Source organism: the organism of the source record quoted next, unplaced genomic scaffold, assembly GCF_019419815.1.
Source record: "Pyrus x bretschneideri cultivar Hongxiangsu unplaced genomic scaffold, Pyrus_bretschneideri_v1 Contig38, whole genome shotgun sequence".
Classification (NCBI taxonomy): Eukaryota; Viridiplantae; Streptophyta; class Magnoliopsida; order Rosales; family Rosaceae; genus Pyrus; species Pyrus x bretschneideri.
Window position 1 is genome coordinate 516,315 of NW_025999701.1, and position 18,349 is coordinate 534,663.

Genomic DNA, 18,349 nt, shown 5'->3' on the forward strand with positions numbered 1-18,349 from the left:
GTTAATTCGCAATAGGGGACCACATCCTAATCGGTTGCCTAATGTAGGCTTCGGTTAAACTGTGTGTCTTTATGGCCCTAGATTATTGTTATTACATATATGAAAGATGAGATTGAAGGCCTGTGTGGCTCAATCTAGAAAGTGACAATTAAATGAAATAGTTTACATGATGGTGTTACCTAAATGATAAAGGATTCAGATGTGACTCATTCCTACTCATAATGAAGAGATGCAATTATGAAAAAGATACTAACCTCATTCCTATACGTGATTGTATTATTGATGTAGTGTCATTCCTACATAACTTCGGGTTGTGTGATGACTAAGAATGTTATCGAAAGATGTGAGATTCAAAATTGATTAACCATTCCTATATATATAATGAGGCATATGGTAGTTAAATTATAATATGAAAATTGGACCATTGTGATTACTCGAAAATGATGAAAAGTGAGTGGTGAGTCACAATATGAAGAGAATGACAGAATAATATTGACAGTTGATATGGTATACAGAAGAAATGTCATATGTGGACGTAGCACTACTTTGACATCATCTAATGTTATTTATTTTCACATATTATTGTCACTCACATGAGCTTCGTAGCTTATCTGGGTTTTGCTTTGTTTGGTGTGTCATTCCCATGGCGTAGGGTTATTTTGCAGAGTAACACGTAGCGGTTAAATGAGAAGATTGCAGGTAGTGTAGCTGCAATGCACTCGATAGTAAGATTACCACCCTTTGTTGTTTCCACTGAAGCTCTGATGTATATTATATGTACAAGTCTCATTAACTCTATGTATTTTATATTGTACCACTATTGTCCTTCCATCACGTGTCGATTCTAGACATATATCGGGATGGGGGCGTGACATAGTAGCTACTGACATCATGCTTAGCGATGACATTTAACCTCGTTTCGTTGATGAATGTTGACATAAAACAGATTGGTCAAACTAGAAACAAGCAATCCAGGTTAAACTCGATTCGCTCGCAAAACGTAAAGTGTTTGGACTTATTGTTCCTACACCACCACGTTTGAAGCCTATTACCTACAAGTGGGTTTTCGTGAGGAAACGTAATGAGAAGAATGAAATAGTGAGGTACAAAGCACGCCTCGTAGCGTAAGGCTTCTTTCAGCACCTTGGGATTGATTACTAGGAGACGTGTTCCCCCGTAATGGACGTCATAACGTTCCATTACCTTATTAATTTGGTAGTTTTCGAAAAACTGAATATGCAACTTATGGACGTGGTAACGCGTATCTTTATAGGGATCTAGATACGAAAATCTACATGAAAGTTCCAGAAGGACTTCCATTGACTGATTTAAATAGTTCTATACCATAGAACACTCTCTCAATTAAGTTGAGAAGGTCACTCTATGGAATAAAACAATCCGGGCGGATGTGGTATAACCGTCTGAGTGAATATTGGACAAGTCGTGGTTATGTGAACAACGAATTATGCCCATGCGTGTTCATAAAGAAGTCACATTCCGGATTTGCAATCGTTGCAATTTATGACGACGACATGAACCTCATTAGAACTCCTGCAGAGCTTGAGGAAATTGCTACACACTTGAAATCGAAATTTGAGATAAAAGATCTTAGGAAAAGTCTATACTGCCTCGGCCTAGAGATCGAGCATTGTTCGGATGAAATCCTAGTACAACAATCGAACTACACCCAAAAGGTGTTGCGACATTTTAATGAGGATAAAGCAAAGCCTGCGAGTACACCTATGGTCGTTCAGACTCTAGATACTAAACGAGATCCCTTCCATCGAAATGAAGACGAGGAAGAGATTTTGGAACCCAAAGTTCCATACCTAAGTGCAATTGAGGCTTTATTGTACTTGGCTCAATACACTAGACCCGACATCTCCTTTGTTGTTAATCTTTTGGCTAGATACAGCAATGTGCCCACACGCAAACACTTGAATGGTGTTAAAGACATTTTCTACTACCTCAGGGTACAACAAATTTGGGCTTGTTCTATACCCACGAATCTTCAAGTGTTGTCGCCTTCTATGATTCTCGAATTGATTCTCGTCTTGTTGGTTACGCAAATGTTGGATATCTGTCTGACCCACATAGGGCACGTTCTCAAACGGGCTATGTCTTTACCATTGCAGACATCACTATATCTTGAAGGTCTACCAAGCAAACGTTAGTTGCGACTTCTTCGAATTGTGCTGAGATTCTCGTCTTGCATGAAGCATCGCATAAGTGCTTTTGGCTGAGAGCAGTTATGGAACATATTAGAAACACTAGTGGTCTTACTTATGTCGTTGACCTTCCTACAACGATCTTTGAAGACAATGTGACATGTATCGAGCAGTTAAAAAAGGGATAAATCAAAGGAGACAACACCAAGCACATAACGCTGAAGTTCTTTTACTCACACCAACAACAACAACATCAAAATATTGAAGTCAAGCAAATCCGTTTCCAGGATAACCTGGCCGATCTCTTTACCAAGTCATTGCCCAAGTCTACTTTTTAGAAGCTCATCTAAGGAATCGGTATGCGTAAATTATTTGAGTTGAATTGCTTGTAGTTCTCTTATTTCAAAGTTATGTCTAACTCATGGGGAGTATCTTGAAGCATACTCACTTGATCTCAATGTACTTTTTTTTTCCTACGATTAGGAGCATTTTTCCAACTGGGTTTTTGCTACCTAATGTGGTTTTGACAAGACACCCATCCTGAGATGATCATACTCAGTTGAGTTCACTACTTTCGTCCTATTTGACATTTGTTTTAGACATTATGCATACTTTTCGCTTTTCTCCTTAGTCTATAGGTTTTCCCCATGCGTTGGGTTTTACCATAGCGAGGTTTTGTGAGTTTTATTATCAATGCATACTTTCTTTATATTTGAGATTCGCATTCACCCTGTGCCGATGACTTCATCAACTATTTTACCTTATCTGCTGAAGATCTTATGTGATGCTTTGTTGAGTATTTACACACTCAAGGGGGAGCAGTCATATTTAGAATAGAAATATGATTGTGTAAATCCTATAAAATATAGGAATATCTCTTATATTCATATTAGGAGTTGATTACCTATTAAAAGTAGTAATCCTAATAGGTAAGATTTTTACCTATCGTACTACTATAAATAAAGACACAATAAGAGTAATACAACAAACATCTCACAATTAAATCTCTCTCTTCCCTCTTGCTACCGTTGGCCCCCCTTCTCTCTAATCCTTTATATATATAACTTTTAAGAGAAGAGATCCCCATATTTTTTTTTTTTTATAAAAATAGTAATTAGTTGTGGAGTCAACACCACATTAAATTTTAATGATTCGAATTGTCTATTTTTCAAGTTGCACCTCATAGATCATCTTTGTAAAGTATTAGCCAAATCGGAAATGTTTAAGACATCTAATTGAGTTCAAAGAAATTAACGAATATTTTGTTATATAAGAAATAATGAAATTTTATCTTGATAATTAAATAAGCAAATAATTTCAGATTGAATTGAAATTTTGTAAGAATAATCTATGAAACGAGATTTAAAATATAAACAATTTGTATTGTTAAAGTTCAATATGTAGTCCTTCCCACACCTAATCCCAATTTTTTGATAAAAATGGGGATCCGTGGCAAATTAGGCTTTTAGCCCACCTTCTACAGTCTCTTCATCGCTCCCTCTCACTTTCCCCTCAAATTGGCTACTATCCAAACAGAAAACAACACAAACCGAAACCTCTGCAAAACCCAAATGAATCACACGCAGCAGCCTTCCCAGCCCCAAGATCTGTCAGATCCCCAACTCCCCCATATCAGAGTCCACCACCCCAATTCTCCCCGACACCACCCCAACTCCCCTCGTCACCACTCCTCCTCCGCCGCCACTCCCACCCCCACCGCCGGCGCCCGCCGCAAGCTCGGCGTCGCCGTTGACCTCTCTGACGAGAGCGCCCACGCCGTCCGCTGGGCTGTCGACCACTACATCCGCCCCGGCGACGCCGTCATCCTCCTCCACGTCAGCCCCACCTCCGTCCTCTTCGGCGCCGACTGGGGCTCCGTTGACCTCTCCATCAACACCAACGACGACATTGATTTCGTCGACAACCACGCCCTGCACGACTCCGTCAAGCAGAAGAAGCTTGAGAACGACTTCGATGCCTTCACCGCCTCCAAGGCCGCCGATCTCGCCAAGCCCTTGAGGGAGGCGCAGATTCCGTACAAGATCCACATCGTCAAGGACCATGATATGAAGGAGCGGCTCTGCTTGGAGGTCGAGAGGCTAGGGCTCAGTGCCGTGATCATGGGGAGCCGAGGGGTCGGCGCTGCCAAGCGTGGGAACGACGGCAGGCTGGGAAGCGTCAGCGATTATTGTGTACACCACTGTGTTTGTCCCGTTGTTGTTGTTCGGTTTCCGGAGGATGACAATTGCGGCGTTGCTGATGGTGGTTCTGGTGCTCCTCCTGTTGCTGCGGCGGTTGTTTCTGTTAAAGAGAATGAGGAGGAAGAGGCCGTGATCAAGCCGGTGCTAAAGGAGGAGCATAAGTCAGGTTAGGGCTCTCTGATTTAATTTTAGTAACTTCAAGTTTCGATTTTTAATGGTTTTCAGAATCTAGTTTGTTTAGTTGGTGATTGTGTCATATTTGGGTATGATTGTTGCACATTACACATATCTGAAATGAGAGCTACAAATGGGAACTTTGTTAATTGTAGCAGTTACTGATGCATCCGTCTAACTTCTCGCAAAACAAAATTTGAATTTGCTTCCGATGTATTTGCGAACTGCAAGTGTTTTTGTATTATTGTATGTTATGGACTTACATATCCAAGGTTGATTAATTAAAGTTTGATCTTTTCCCAATGTCCGCAACTTATGCTTGTTTTGTGAAAGCATCATGAGGTTCTTTGAATGTGAACATGTTGTTGAACGAGAACGAGATGCGTTTTATCGCTAGATTAACATGGAGCCTTCCAATTTAAGTTTGCTTACTTTTAGAGTTGCTTGGTCTTTCCAATCTCTCTTAACGATCATCAATCCTTTGTAGAATTTTGTTTGTGTATAGAGGTTCTACGCAGCATTTACCATCACCATGCACTTGTGGCACTGGTTTGACCATTTTGGATTTTTCAATTAAATATCCTAACTATGAGAATATCCTTTTCTTTCTTCTGGAAAGATAAAAATTGCTTGGAATTAGCTTTCCCTTTACTAGTATGTGGTTATGCTGCCAGATGCTTCATATAAACAAAAGCAAGTCTACCTCTTCTCTCGTTTAATGTTGGAATAAGTTCTCCATGCCAAAAGCCGTATAATTTTGGCAACCTTTTCATATATATGACATGTTTGCGAAATTCATTGGTGATACTTCTAGTTGATTGTTTCCTAGTGTGCACTTCGTATAGGACTGTAGGAAAGAAAATTGTTTGAAAACTTAATGAGGAGCAAGGTTGCTCATATCACTGGAAAGTTTAGCTATAAATTCAGTAGGCTAATCTGCTCCGCATGGTTTGGGTAGCTCCCTGGTATTCTCAATCTGCTGGATAGTCCCTTCTTGTTAGTTGCGATTTTGAGATGAAACAGCTTTGTTCAGGGACCTAATCAGGATTCTTGTATAATTTTTAAAAACAAATCACTAACCTAGTTTGTAAATTTGCTGTTGTCTACACGTCTAGTTGTCAGGGCCCATCCACATCTTTTTGCATCTACCAGTGCTGTACAAATTTTTAGTAGAACAAAAGAGTTTGTTTCATCAGTGACTTTAACTGATATGACTGTATGACTCATATCTTCTTTCACCCCCTGCATGCCTCGAATCAAGTCATCGGGTAATATAACATTTCAGAAGGAATCCTTGAATTAAAATTTTGTCAAAATGCTTATTCGTACTGGTTTTAAATGTCCTCTTGTTTATCATTTTGGCTTTTCCCTGAAGAATATTTTGTGCCTTTTTAATCTCTCACGTGTGAATAGGTGAACGAATATAGAGTTGGGATATGTTTTTCACCCTTGGCCATGATAGAACCAAGAACTATTTTCTAATGTGTTTATTCTGAACTAGTTGATTAAGCGATGCTTTACGACATTGACATGTGAGGTACATTAAATAATATTCTTATTATTTTGTTTCGCACATATTGGACTTTGAATAATATACATTATTTTGGGATAATCTTGGCCACTAAGGCCATCTCCAACCGAGGGTTGGCCAGAGGGCTCGTTTTAGCCCTCTGGCCTCCAAGAAATTAATATTTTAATGAACAATACAGGGCCATATTTGCCTCCGTCTTCAACCAAGGGCTAAAGGGCCATAGGGCTCGTTTTAGCCCTATCACAAAAAACTGTCTCCAACCGAGGGCCATAGGGCTAAACATAATTTATTATTTAAAAATTACAACTTAAATTCAACCCACCTAATTGGCCTTTCAATTCAAGAACTGGTAGTATCTCTATAAATGAGTACATGAGGGGCTATAGAATGATACGTACTTGGTCTACAAACAAGTACCTACAACAGGATCTTGTTGCACATCTTTGGGCCAAAAGAAGCATGGAGTAGGCGTTTAAGTTTTATGTTGTTAAATGTTTTTTTTTATGTTGTATAATTTGTATGTTGGTTAATGTTATTTAATGTTGTTTCATATTGTTTGATGTTGTTTCATGTTACTTAATTTAATTTAATGTTGTATAATGGCTTAGGAAGTTATAGGAAAAAAATATGAAACAAATTTTGTGAAATAGAAGTTGTAGGAAAAATTTTGTAAATAAAAAACAATAATAAAACTGTAAAAAAAAAAAAAAAAAAAAAGAAGTTCAAATGCAACTGCTAGTTGATGTCAGCTAGCCGTTGCATTTGAATTTTAGCTTAAAGATTCCTGGCAGTTATAACCGATAGGAATAATGATTTTTCTGGCCAGCCATGCAACCAGCCCTCCATCCCTTTTAGATTCCATGGGGCCCTGTCAGATTCCACGAGCCCTTTGACCCAGCCTTTGGTTGGAGATGGTTTTCGTGCTATTATCGGTCCTCTGGCTCTCTGGATCCTTCGGTTGGAGATGACCTAAGTAGTAGTTGTCTTCTTGTGATTTTCAGTTGTTACTCAATTTGGTTTATTAGCTCTGGGATAGTGTTTCCTCTGTACAAGTTGGTGCATTGGTAACACTGTAGCGATTTTGCATGATAAAAATTTGGGCTGCGTGAAATAATGGGCATGATAATAATTACAACATATACATATGGGTGGTGCTATCCACACACCCATTTTTACCTTATGCACACCCCTCTCAATTTCCGGACGTCGGATTGAATGAAACGCTACCCTATGCACATATATGTATTTACTATTGTAGCCTCAAGGTTGATTGATAATAAAGGCATAACGTAAGGTTGTGTGAAAGAAAAGACCTTGCAACTAGTTCTGGAAGGGCTGAATTGCCGTTGCAGCTTTTAAGATTTTTTTTGTTTGTTTTGTGTGCGTATGCAAGTGAGTTTGTATCGTTCAAAAAGAGTGGAGGGTGAGCAAATATTGTGTCGGCTTGAAATCTTTTCTGTATTTTCATATTAATGACACTATTATTTGTTTTTTTTTTTTTTTTTTTCTTGTGGCAGAAGCTTAGCAGGTATTCCGATCTCCGTAGTTGAATCCTCTCAAGTACAGGTCGCATTTAATGCCAAATGTCACTATTCTTGCTTGTAACTTGTTATTGTAAAGTTTTTGAGTCGTTTATGGTGAATGAGTATAGGTGACCAATTCAACTCATTTTATATGGTGCAGTTTGTGTAGATGTTTGAGTCGACTTGGTGTGGTGTCAAGATACGTTGAGTCCAGACTGCTTGCTCTCCTCACCAACAGCTCTTTCTCATGTATAAACTTTGGGATGATTGGAGATGGTATTTGTACGGTGAATGAGGTTTAGGGTTTCTATGGCGCTTTTCCTACTTTGTTCGACCGCTTTGTGACTCACCTACTCCTTTTAGTTTTGAGGGATGTGCTTGTTGTTGCTATTATGATGCAAATTTAATTAGTGGATGTTTATATTTGGATTCCTTGGTATGGTAAGGTACTTTCTACCACAACCATGATTACATTACTTTTCAAAGTCATTCATGTTGTCGTGTCGGATTTGTCCTAAAGAGTGATGCTAAAGATAGTCGCCCACGTGCGCATGAGTGGCTGTAAGCCGTTAATTCGTTGTGGGTTCCGTTGTGTGGTAGTCTGATGTTCCAGAGGGGAGCATAATGATGGGCTTTTCTTTCAACTGGAATAGATATATGCCTAACAAGTGAATTGCTTTGGCATGCAAGCATCAAGCAACAGTCCAACGATGACATCGTAGTAACGCACTGAATCTTTTTTCAAACCGACTTTGTGATGCCAATGTCAACGGGGTATGATCGATTATGAGAAATTGTTGGTTAGCCAAGATTCCGTAATGTTCCGACATGTGCATACCCGAAATAATGGTAACGACGATACCGTAATGTTCCGTGTGCATAACCGAAATAACATTTATAGGGTAACGCTATCTACACATGTTTTTATTTTTCACATCCTCAATTTTTGTCCGTTGAATTTAAATGCTTTCCTGCGTGTATATATATACCTTCCAAGAAGTGATGCGAATGAGGAAGCAAAGCAATCAAGTCGAAAATTAAAACTAAACCAAAACACACGATAAACATTACTATTTCTTCACCAAACAAAAATGGAAATTAAAGCTACCTCTTACTTCCATACCACCAGCCACTTGGTCTCTCAACTTGTCAACCCGCGCCTAATTCTTTCCATTCTAAGTGCACCCACAGCCCCGGTGGGTCCCCTTTCCCCATATTATCTCCAATTTTTATGTTTTAATTTTAGTTGTCATAAAAATTACGCTATTGCAACGCTGGTGCGGTTTGCAAATTTCAACTCAGAATGTTTCATATCTGGTACACATGTTTTAGAAATGCTCATGGAAGACATTACTAATCCTCTGTGATTCACATTTTTTGCTTCATCCTCTATTACTTGGACTCGATCTCTTTGAATTCGGAAGTCTCATCCAAGAAAAATGCTAAGAAGATTCTCTTAAAAGTAAAACTCTTTATAAACTTTTTTGTCATCTCATGTTTTATAATGCTAACACAAAACTTAATGTTAAACCACTTTTGAGAGAATTTGAAATCTCATTTTGATAGAATCTCCTTACATAATCTTAGAGTAAAGAAACGTGCAAAGATAATGCCTTTACGACTATACTGAATGAGAGACTAATTTTCAGTAAATAGTGGTACTAAGTGAAGACAACTATCACTCCAAGAATTAAAATTAGAATAATATTAGTAAGATCAAATTTTTTAAGCAAAACTATATGTCATCAAGAAATAAACACGTTAATTAAAACTTAATTAATAATTTACCCATCTACAAGTTATTTGATTTACAAATTTTGATGTCTCGAACAGTAAATCATCTACAACCACAACATTTGATTTACAAATTTTGATCTCCCTAACATTAATCTTAAAAATTATGAATATATGTCATTCTTCAAAGGTGAAGTCCCACGCATTCGCTTCGACACCGAATATTCCTCTTCCTCTTCCTCTTCCTCTTCTTTACTGCTCGAACATCTAGCCACCAGCGGAGGCTCCGCGGCCGAATACGAACGACACGACCACGGAACCACCTGATTCTCATCTTCATCACTCTCGTCACAATCATCATCGTCATCATCCTCCTCCTCGTCATCATCATCGCCGTCATTCTCCGCTTCGCTTTCTTGGACCTCCGCCCGCCGCTCGAACTTACTCCCGCGGCGTTCCACGCATGTCTCGCAGACAGAGACCGTCGGCGTGAGCTTGGAACCCGACCCCGTCCACGGCGTCAGCGACTGGCATCCGTGGCAGAGGAGGCTCCTTGGATGCTTTGCCACCAGAAAGTTAGCTCCGTGAACCTTCCCGTCGCAGTCCCAGCACAGCCTCGCCTGGTCCGCCTCGCAGTGAACCCGCGCCCGAACTCCGCAAAGTTCGCACTCTCTCATTTTTCTCCGCCTCTCGTATTTTCTGCTTCCTCCGTCTCAGCACACCAAGATTTATGTACGAATCGCGCGGTCGCAGCCTTGTACCGCGTGGCGGAAATACCCCTATACTTCAGATTTAATTACGTGACTTTATACGGTAAAGGAAGTAGGATCGGAGGCTGTTTTGTCAATCCAAGAAGAGTGAAGCAAATTGGAAAAATATCTTCACCAGTTGCTTCGAAGTTGTTTTAGCTTCTTCTCCACGATGGATATCCGCGGCTGCAGTTCAGCTTTTATATCCCGCGCTGAGGTCCACGCATTTTCCCCCACGTGACCAGCACGTGACGATTGACGATTTGATTCCTCTCCGCGTGGCGGCGTTTTGGTGGCTGTTAATGGTATGGGCGTTCCTAGGCCATCTATTCCTGTACATGCTCGCCCTACGACTACAATCCCTCATCGCCACCGGTGAGCGCCACGTGTTGTGGGATTTATGGATGCCTTTTTCAAAAGAAAGAAATTTTTCATTAGAAGCGGAACATAGATTCTATGCTGATGTGGCAACCCACCAATATAGAGCTTGTAGTTTGTGGAGAGTGCAGATTGAAGGTGTATGCTCATCATCTTATTTATCATCGTTAAATGAGTTTGAATTTTGAGATTTATGTTTATCTATTACACGAATCTTAAAATTTAAATTTATCTAATGATGATAAACAGAATGGTGACTATATACCACATTAAATGGTAGTGAGTAAAAATACTCCCAATCTGTGGGCGCCTCCGGTTTCCTAAGTTTGCCAACTTGGACAGTTGCAAGCCACAAGGGAAAGAAATTGGGGTGTGTGGCCACGTGACGCCCATGGCTTTCCTCTTAAAGGAGGTTTGGACCCATTACAAAAGTCTATGACTTATCAGCTGCCAATGGGTAATAATTACTTATAACAATAATGATTCTTCTGCGTAATCTTTTTTTGCATTTTTAAATCGAATTTATCTTAGCAGATGGCACGACTTGATTTGTTTGTTTGTTTATTTTTATTTTTTTTATTTTTAACAAATGATATTATTTAAACTAAAGAGAAGTGGATAGATTTAGCCTATCTACACTAATTAAGAGGGAGTGAGGTTAGCCTCATAATAAGTTAGTAAAAATATGATTCAAATTAGTTTTTGACGAAAATCGAACCTAAGACCTCTCACTTACAAATAAAGAAGAATACCACTAGATCGTAATATTAAGTAACATTATTGATTTGTTTTGTCTGATAGAAAATATACAAAGAATTTTGAGATAAATACCAGGGCCACAAGTTATGGGCAGGGAAAGGGTTTGATTGTGGCCATGTCCTTAGGATCAGGATCCTATTTGGATCATCTTTGTAAGGATTTTTGGAATCTTCCAATCACGTCTGTTCATCGTACATCGTGCAACAAGTTTTCGTTAAGTATTGTTTATATTCAATTTTAAATAAAAGAATTTATAATGATTTCTTACTGTACGATGTACAATGATTGGACGTAATTGGAGGATCTCCAAGATCCTCACAAAGAGGATCCGAAGGATCCTCATTCTTAGGGATTACATATTACGAGATAATGACATTAACATATAGTCTAGGTATAGCTGCTTAGTATTACGAAAAACTGATATTCTTCTTCATTTATAAATAAAATATATTAGTTATAGTTCTCGTTTACAGCAAGTTTTAAATCTATTTTTTCATTCTCATTATAAATATATTGGTGTATTTAAGAATACCAGACATGTATAATCTAGTATCAGAAAATGAAAATAAATTGAAGATTTTCGTTGCATATAATTATGACTAATTAAATAATGCATTTGAACGGTTAATCATAACAAACAAACTTGATATCGGTAATAAATCAGGTTAAACATTGTTATCGAATGAATTTTTATATACTAACTTCTCACACACTTTTGTTTAATCTTATCATTTATTTTCATTTGATTTATTTAATCCAATTACGAAAATCAAATAAGAGTATAAAAAACTAAAATTGTCGTGTGAAGAAATTTATCTCGCTTTGATTTAGTACGTCAAATAACATTGTTATAACAAAACAGTGATGACTTGGAAAATTTTCACGTGATGATCCTATGTGGCATATGATTACATCGTGGGAAATCTTTGTTTGGTGAGGTGGAGGTATGGCGAGTTGTAGAGAGTTTCTTGTGTGGTGGAGGTTGAAGATATGACAGGTTCTTTGGATCAAGACAGAGGGGAAGGTGCATGTTCATTTTCCTTGCGTATAACCCCCGACCATGGATGGAGGGCGACGGCTACAGTGATGTGTTGTGGGCACCCCACTAATAATATGGAGAGCAACTCGCGTAACATGACACATCATCACTGCGGTTTCTGCATAGGTGTCTGCGTAGAGTATCGAAAAGTTTACACATAGCGTTGCATATGCAGTTTAAAATACAACTAATTGGTTAGGGAATGTTAAGATTCTTAGATCAGTCGAACACACACAAATTCATTTATTCTTTTTATGTTTATAAGATGTATTGTCCATGGTTAAGGCTGTACTTTTTAACTACTTTTTGAGTTCAAATTTTTGCATTTTTTTAAGAGTAAATTAGTGCAAAACATGGTTTATATCACAAAAGTAAAAATAAATAATAAAGTAGGAACAATCATGATTAGCTCACTCGCACATGTTGATCATATTATAGGATGGTTATTTTTTTTCTAAATCTATTTTGTGACATTAAAATGTTTATTGCTTAAGTTGTGTCGTTTTTGTACTTTTCATTGAGGTTCTGTGTCTCTTCCGAAAGTCTAGACACTCGCTATACTTTGTATACAAGTTAGAAGTATTTTGTGTATTGCTAAGCCCACCAATTTTTGATAATTGGTGGCCCATCGCATTATATTACATTAGTCTATCACGTGAGACGTGAAGCGCATGCTGGTCTGACACATGTGTCACTCATGTTGGGTGTGATTTGCATAGAGACATCATCTCTTATATTTAACACTTACTCCACGTGAGGGTTAACCGCTGGCAAAATATTAGGATTAATTCCACCAACTAGGTATGCTTTAGTATACACGGCGTCAATTCTAGAGCTAGTGAAATTTGGTAACCACACTTGCTAGTTAGAAAAAAAGACATGGGATATTATTGCTCACAGATTTTCTTTGTATATATAAATTAAACTGATGTTGATCACGATTGTCGTGTGAGTGGTTGCTAGTTGCATGCTGACTATCCGTAGCATGGCTCTTTCACTTAAGGATTTTGATGCACAATTTTAGTTTAATTAATGGTTTTCACATGTGAGTTCTTGATAGCATCAAATTTTGGAGAAAGGCACTTCAGACTTAATAGGGTAGATAAATTCAACTTACTTTATAACACCATAGGAATTTTACAACTAATTAAGGATCAAGAGCTTCCCAAGTAGATAGATGATGAGGTCTCCAATTAAGGACTTGAAGAATTTATTTTTCTTTGTTGAAAAGTAACATTCATTAAAGAGGAAAAAAAAAAAGTTACATGGGCCAACACAAAGGAATGCAACCCAAAATATAATGGGGAGTACCAACTACATTTCAAGACCCAGCCCAATAAGCAAAAAGACAAACTAAAAAAAACTTACATCTCTATCTTTCATAAGCATAAAACAAAGAGTTTTTATCTTTATCTGATCTTTCAAATTGACACGCTTTATCAAGATAATATTTGAAATTAAAAATCAATTAATGTTATCTTTGATAACTGTTGCAAATCAATATCATCCTCCCGTTAGAATAATTTAAAATTTATGTTAATGTGCGGACTTGGAACATTGTGTGCCCCTATTTCAATTTTATGATGACATGTAAACTAGAGAAAGGTTTTAATTTTTTCAAAGAAAAGTGTTTCAAAAAAAAAAAAAAATCATCTTCTTCTTGTTTTGAACTCGGCCACCAAACAACAATCTTCATCTTTTTGGCTTAAATCCGGCTCTACATATCTAATTCCAACTCCATTTTTGATAGCTATTCTCATTGCATTTTTTTCAGTTTGGCTTAAATTTCATTATATTTTTATCTGATTTCAATTATATAGATTTTTCTTTATGGGAACATGAACTTCATTAAAGGGCAAAAGGCCACCAACATAACCAGAGCAGCAGAGAGCTACAAAAGCTTGTGCCATGGTTCCAGATTGCATCACCACCACTGGACATGGAACACGCGGTGAATCCGCCATGAAAGAGAAATAGACAACAACATACCCCTTAAAAACCAATCCCCCACCAGCACACCCCCATCAGAATTACTCGCTGAAAATCCCCAGGGGAATTCGGGGTTTGAGTTTGTGAACACGAAAAATTCCTGAAACAAGAGACAAGAATACGTGCACAAAATAATATTTTTTGTGTTTAATGATTTTGGGGTTACGATCTCTCAAATTTGGTCCTTTGATTCGATCTCCGTAAGATGTAGATTTGTTAATCCAAGGGCCGTCGAGGCTTGATCTTGGATGAACAGTTGTAAGTTTCTTCAAGGGTCTTCGTGGCTTTGATCTTGAAGGTTGATGGAAGTTTCTTCAAGGGCCTTCAGGGCTTGATCTAGAATGTTGATGGATGAGCTGATCTTCAAGGGCTTTTGGGCTTGATCTTGAAGAACGGTTGGTTTTCTTCAAGGGCCGTCGAGGCTTGATCTTGAATGAACAGTTGGTTTTCTTCAAGGGCTTTTGGGCTTGATCTTGAGTTGGTGGAAGTTCTTCAAGGGCCGTCGGGGCTTGATCTTGAAGGAGGATTTGACGAAGAATGAAGAGGGCTTTCTTGATCCTTCGGGATTTTCTTGAGAGCTTTAGAACTTTAAGGCTTCAAGGTTTTGGTGTGTGTCTTCCTCTTGATGGAGAAGCCCATTTATAGGCTTTGAGAGTGAATCACCACCACAAAATTTTCCCACCCAAGCACTATTACCTAATTTTCCCACTTAATGCAATATTGAAATTGAAGTGGTCTTATTTATGGCCTAATTTCCCACTTAATACAATTTTAAACTTGAAATGTGCTTGCTTTGTCATTGCCCAAATGAGAAAAACTTGCTTTGATCCGTAATGGATTGAAATGTGCTTACCTTGTCATTGCCCAAGTTGAGAAGAAAAACTTGTTTAATCATCCAAGGGTATTTCTTCCTATTTTGTTGAGTCACATGCCATGTGTGCAATTTGTACGACACGTGGCGTATGCCATGTATGCCCTGACACGTCAAAACTTTAATATGTTGATGAACATTTGTTTCATCGAAATTTCGATGTCTACAGAGTTGTCGGTGAGTTCCCGTGAGGAAGAGAAGGCGATGGTGGTGGCGGAGGAAGAGAAGGCGATGTCGGTGACTGGAGTAAAGATCGTGACTGGTTTGGCTTTTGTAATGGAAGATGAGCCATAAAATTTTGATAATTTATGAATTTTGTAAAGGGTTGTTATAGATATTGCTAGTTCTTCGTGCAGCTGGACTAGTTGGCCTTGAGGGGTTGTGATGTTGGGATTTGCAGGGAAGCTGACAAGGTGGAGTATTTGAAGCAATTTGGGGTTGACCATGTGGTGGACTCTAGCAGCGAAAATCTTATCCAAAGTGTGAAGGATCTCTGAAATCCCGAAAACTTAAAAGGCAATGAAGGTTTTGAATTGGGGAGGCGACGAACATAACTGTTCATCATTTTATTTTTAGTTTTAAATTATATAAAAAAAATTGATTATTTAAATATTTTTAATTCCAAGAGATGTTTAATTAGACTTTGTGAGATCTAGTTATGTATCATATCAGCACATAACAGAACTTTCAATCAAATTATGACAAAATGACCACATTGATTTGCAACATCCATTTTTAGGAACTATATTGATTGATTTTCTTTAAAGGTCATCTTGATGAGATGGATTAATTTCAAGAACAATTTAGGATAAAAACTCTAAAACAAATGTCGTCTGACTTGTCAACAACCACAAAGCAGCTAATTTGGAGAAAACAACCGACTAGTCAATTCGAGCAAGGCAGCACAACATAAAAATTACAAACCTGCAACTAGAAGTACACCACAATCATATTTTGTCATTAGGTGCGCCCTCAAGAGAAAGTCATCGGATCCAAACCACCTTCACCAACCTTTACAAATATATACAAAACCAGTAATAGGTGAAAGGGGAGGCTAAGGGGTTATGTGAACCCTTGCTTTGACAGAAGCCGCAACACTTGAGAAAATCTGGCATGCCTAGTGAAAAAACAAAAAAAATGAAGTTGGCATTCATCTTCAGTTTATCGCTGGTAGATCTGAGCAAGGGTTGTGGTGGTTATGGATTATGAGGATGAGAGGTAGAGAGAAGAGAGTGGGTGATGATTGTTTGATTTTGAAAAGGGACAACAAGAAGATAGGATGAGTGGAAAATTAAGGGAACAAAAACAACAAAAAGCGATGATAAAAACCGGATAAACGATGACGAACACTGAGCAAGTATGTCCCCGACTCTCAAAATGGCAACTAGAAGAAACGTTTGTGGGCAGAGCACGAGAAGTAGGGAGTTTTTTAGGACATTAGTCGTCTTTTTTAACACTCGGAAGAGTTCTTTTATAAAACTTAGTTTGGTGGCGTGTATTTTCTAATTCACTATTTAGTTAATAGAGTGAACTGCCGATTTGCCTCCTGAACTATCACCTAACTTTCGATTTCCCTCTCTGAACTTTTTAATTGGAAAATTCAGGACTTAAACTAATTTTTTTGGTTGATTTCTCCCCTACCGTTAGTTTTTCATAGATTTCATCCAAATTAACGTTAACTCTTATCATGTGCAAACCACGTAACTCTCATTTGTGGATAAAAGCGTCACTTCACTAGACCTTCAGACACAAAAGTTATAGAATCACACATATTTGCATATGTTTATATTTTAGAAATCTAAGGTTTTTAATTATTTTAAAGAATGAAGCGACCGAACTACCCACATATATTGTGCCCATGCTTTCATTTAATAGAAATTTGGATGGAATGAATGAAAAATTAAAAGCAGGGGGAAATCAACCAAAAAAATTAGTTTAAGTCCTTAATTTTCCAATTAAAAAGTTCAGGGAGGAAATCGAAAGTTAGGTGATAATTCAGGGGGCAAATCAGCAGTTTACTCTAGTTAATATGCACTGAGGGTGTATTTGTTACACCGGATTATCTCAGACTGGACTAGCTTTAGGAATTAAGCTGGATTGACTTAGATTAGACTAAACTAGACTGAGTTAGTGAAATGTTTGGTGCAATATTGGACTAAAAAGCAGAATAATTAATAAATTCTAATATTATATTATTTTACTCATATCAATTAATTTTTATCATTAATTTATTTTTTCTTTTAGGAAATTTCTTTATTTCTCTGGAAAGGTCTAACATTTTTGCTTCCTTCCACAGTCTCCATTCCCTCTCCCTTGTTTACTACCCCCTTTTTCTCCAGCCAGCCATCTCTCTGCCCTGTCTTTTTTTTTTTCTCCCCTTTTTCTCCATGTTTTCTTCTTCAAAGGAAGAAGCCGATTATGCACCTGATTTCATTTGGATCCAAAGACCAACAAGTATTTCTTTTTGTTTCTAAAAGCAGAGAGAGCTATCTCTTATACTAAAAAAATCCCAAATATGTTTCTAATATAATTTATGATTTACATCTCCAAATTCGATTTAGTTTATGCCTACGGATTTCTGGAGAAGAGCATTACAACCCAAGGTAATAATTTTCTAGGTTTATCGCAGATTTTGGTGTTTTCTGTATTTGGGATTTATAAGATCCAATCTTCAAATTGAAGCTTTAATCTGATTTGGTGGCTGGAGAAGGGGGCTGCAGCTCATGTACAAAGGAGAAGGCAAGATTTGGTGATTTGGTTCGTGAGATGATGGGGTCGGCGACTCCAGACGACATAGGCTCTAAATGAGATTATCCATCCTCCAGTTTTTGACGGGCCTCGCTAAGACCAAACCCAACCCTGGGCTAAACGCTATTTTTTAGGTTTTATTTCTCCCAAACCTAACTCATGCTAAATGTGTGGGCTAAAAGTTAAAAGCTAAACAAAAGCCAAATTCCTCCCAGGATTTAGCCCCGAAAATGGTGTGTGGGACCCCACCCATAGACATGTTTTCCAGGATTTATTGAATCCAATGACTGAGATTAAATATAAACAAATCTAACAGTAAAACAAAGATCTAACGGCCAAAATTTAAATCCAATGGCTAAAATAATTAAAAAAATTATTTAACTCAAAATTCACCCAAATTTAGTGATTTTTCAATATTTATCGGAATTTAAATATTTTTAGGTTAGAATATTCATAAAATTAAATTATGATAGTGTAAATATTTT

The 18,349-nt window shown here is 37.8% G+C and overlaps 2 protein-coding genes across 7 annotated transcripts; one reads left to right on the forward strand and one right to left on the reverse strand.

Moving 5' to 3' along the window:
• The first annotated feature begins 3,631 nt into the window (after positions 1-3,631).
• On the forward strand, positions 3,632-8,086 carry LOC103965927 (universal stress protein PHOS32-like). Of its 6 annotated transcripts, none has more exons than XR_007250816.1 (3): positions 3,633-4,535; positions 7,592-7,659; positions 7,758-8,086. XR_007250816.1 is itself a non-coding variant. In XM_048564171.1 (3 exons), exons 1-2 carry the CDS (start codon positions 3,740-3,742, stop codon positions 7,597-7,599), a joined length of 804 nt encoding a protein of 267 aa, XP_048420128.1. In that variant the 5' UTR covers positions 3,633-3,739; the 3' UTR covers positions 7,600-7,640; positions 7,767-8,086. The 6 variants fall into 6 exon arrangements, 5 of the variants coding, with proteins under 5 accessions (XP_048420125.1, XP_048420128.1, XP_048420129.1 ...); XM_048564171.1 differs by having other exon boundaries at positions 7,592-7,640; positions 7,767-8,086; XM_048564172.1 differs by having other exon boundaries at positions 7,592-7,602; positions 7,767-8,086.
• Positions 8,087-9,362: 1,276 nt separating this feature from the next.
• LOC125468452 (zinc finger protein CONSTANS-LIKE 2-like) lies at positions 9,363-10,387 on the reverse strand. The gene has a single exon (XM_048564219.1). The coding sequence runs from the start codon at positions 10,006-10,008 to the stop codon at positions 9,496-9,498; it is 513 nt and encodes a 170-aa protein (XP_048420176.1). The 5' UTR covers positions 10,009-10,387; the 3' UTR covers positions 9,363-9,495.
• Between the last annotated feature and the right edge of the window lie 7,962 nt (positions 10,388-18,349).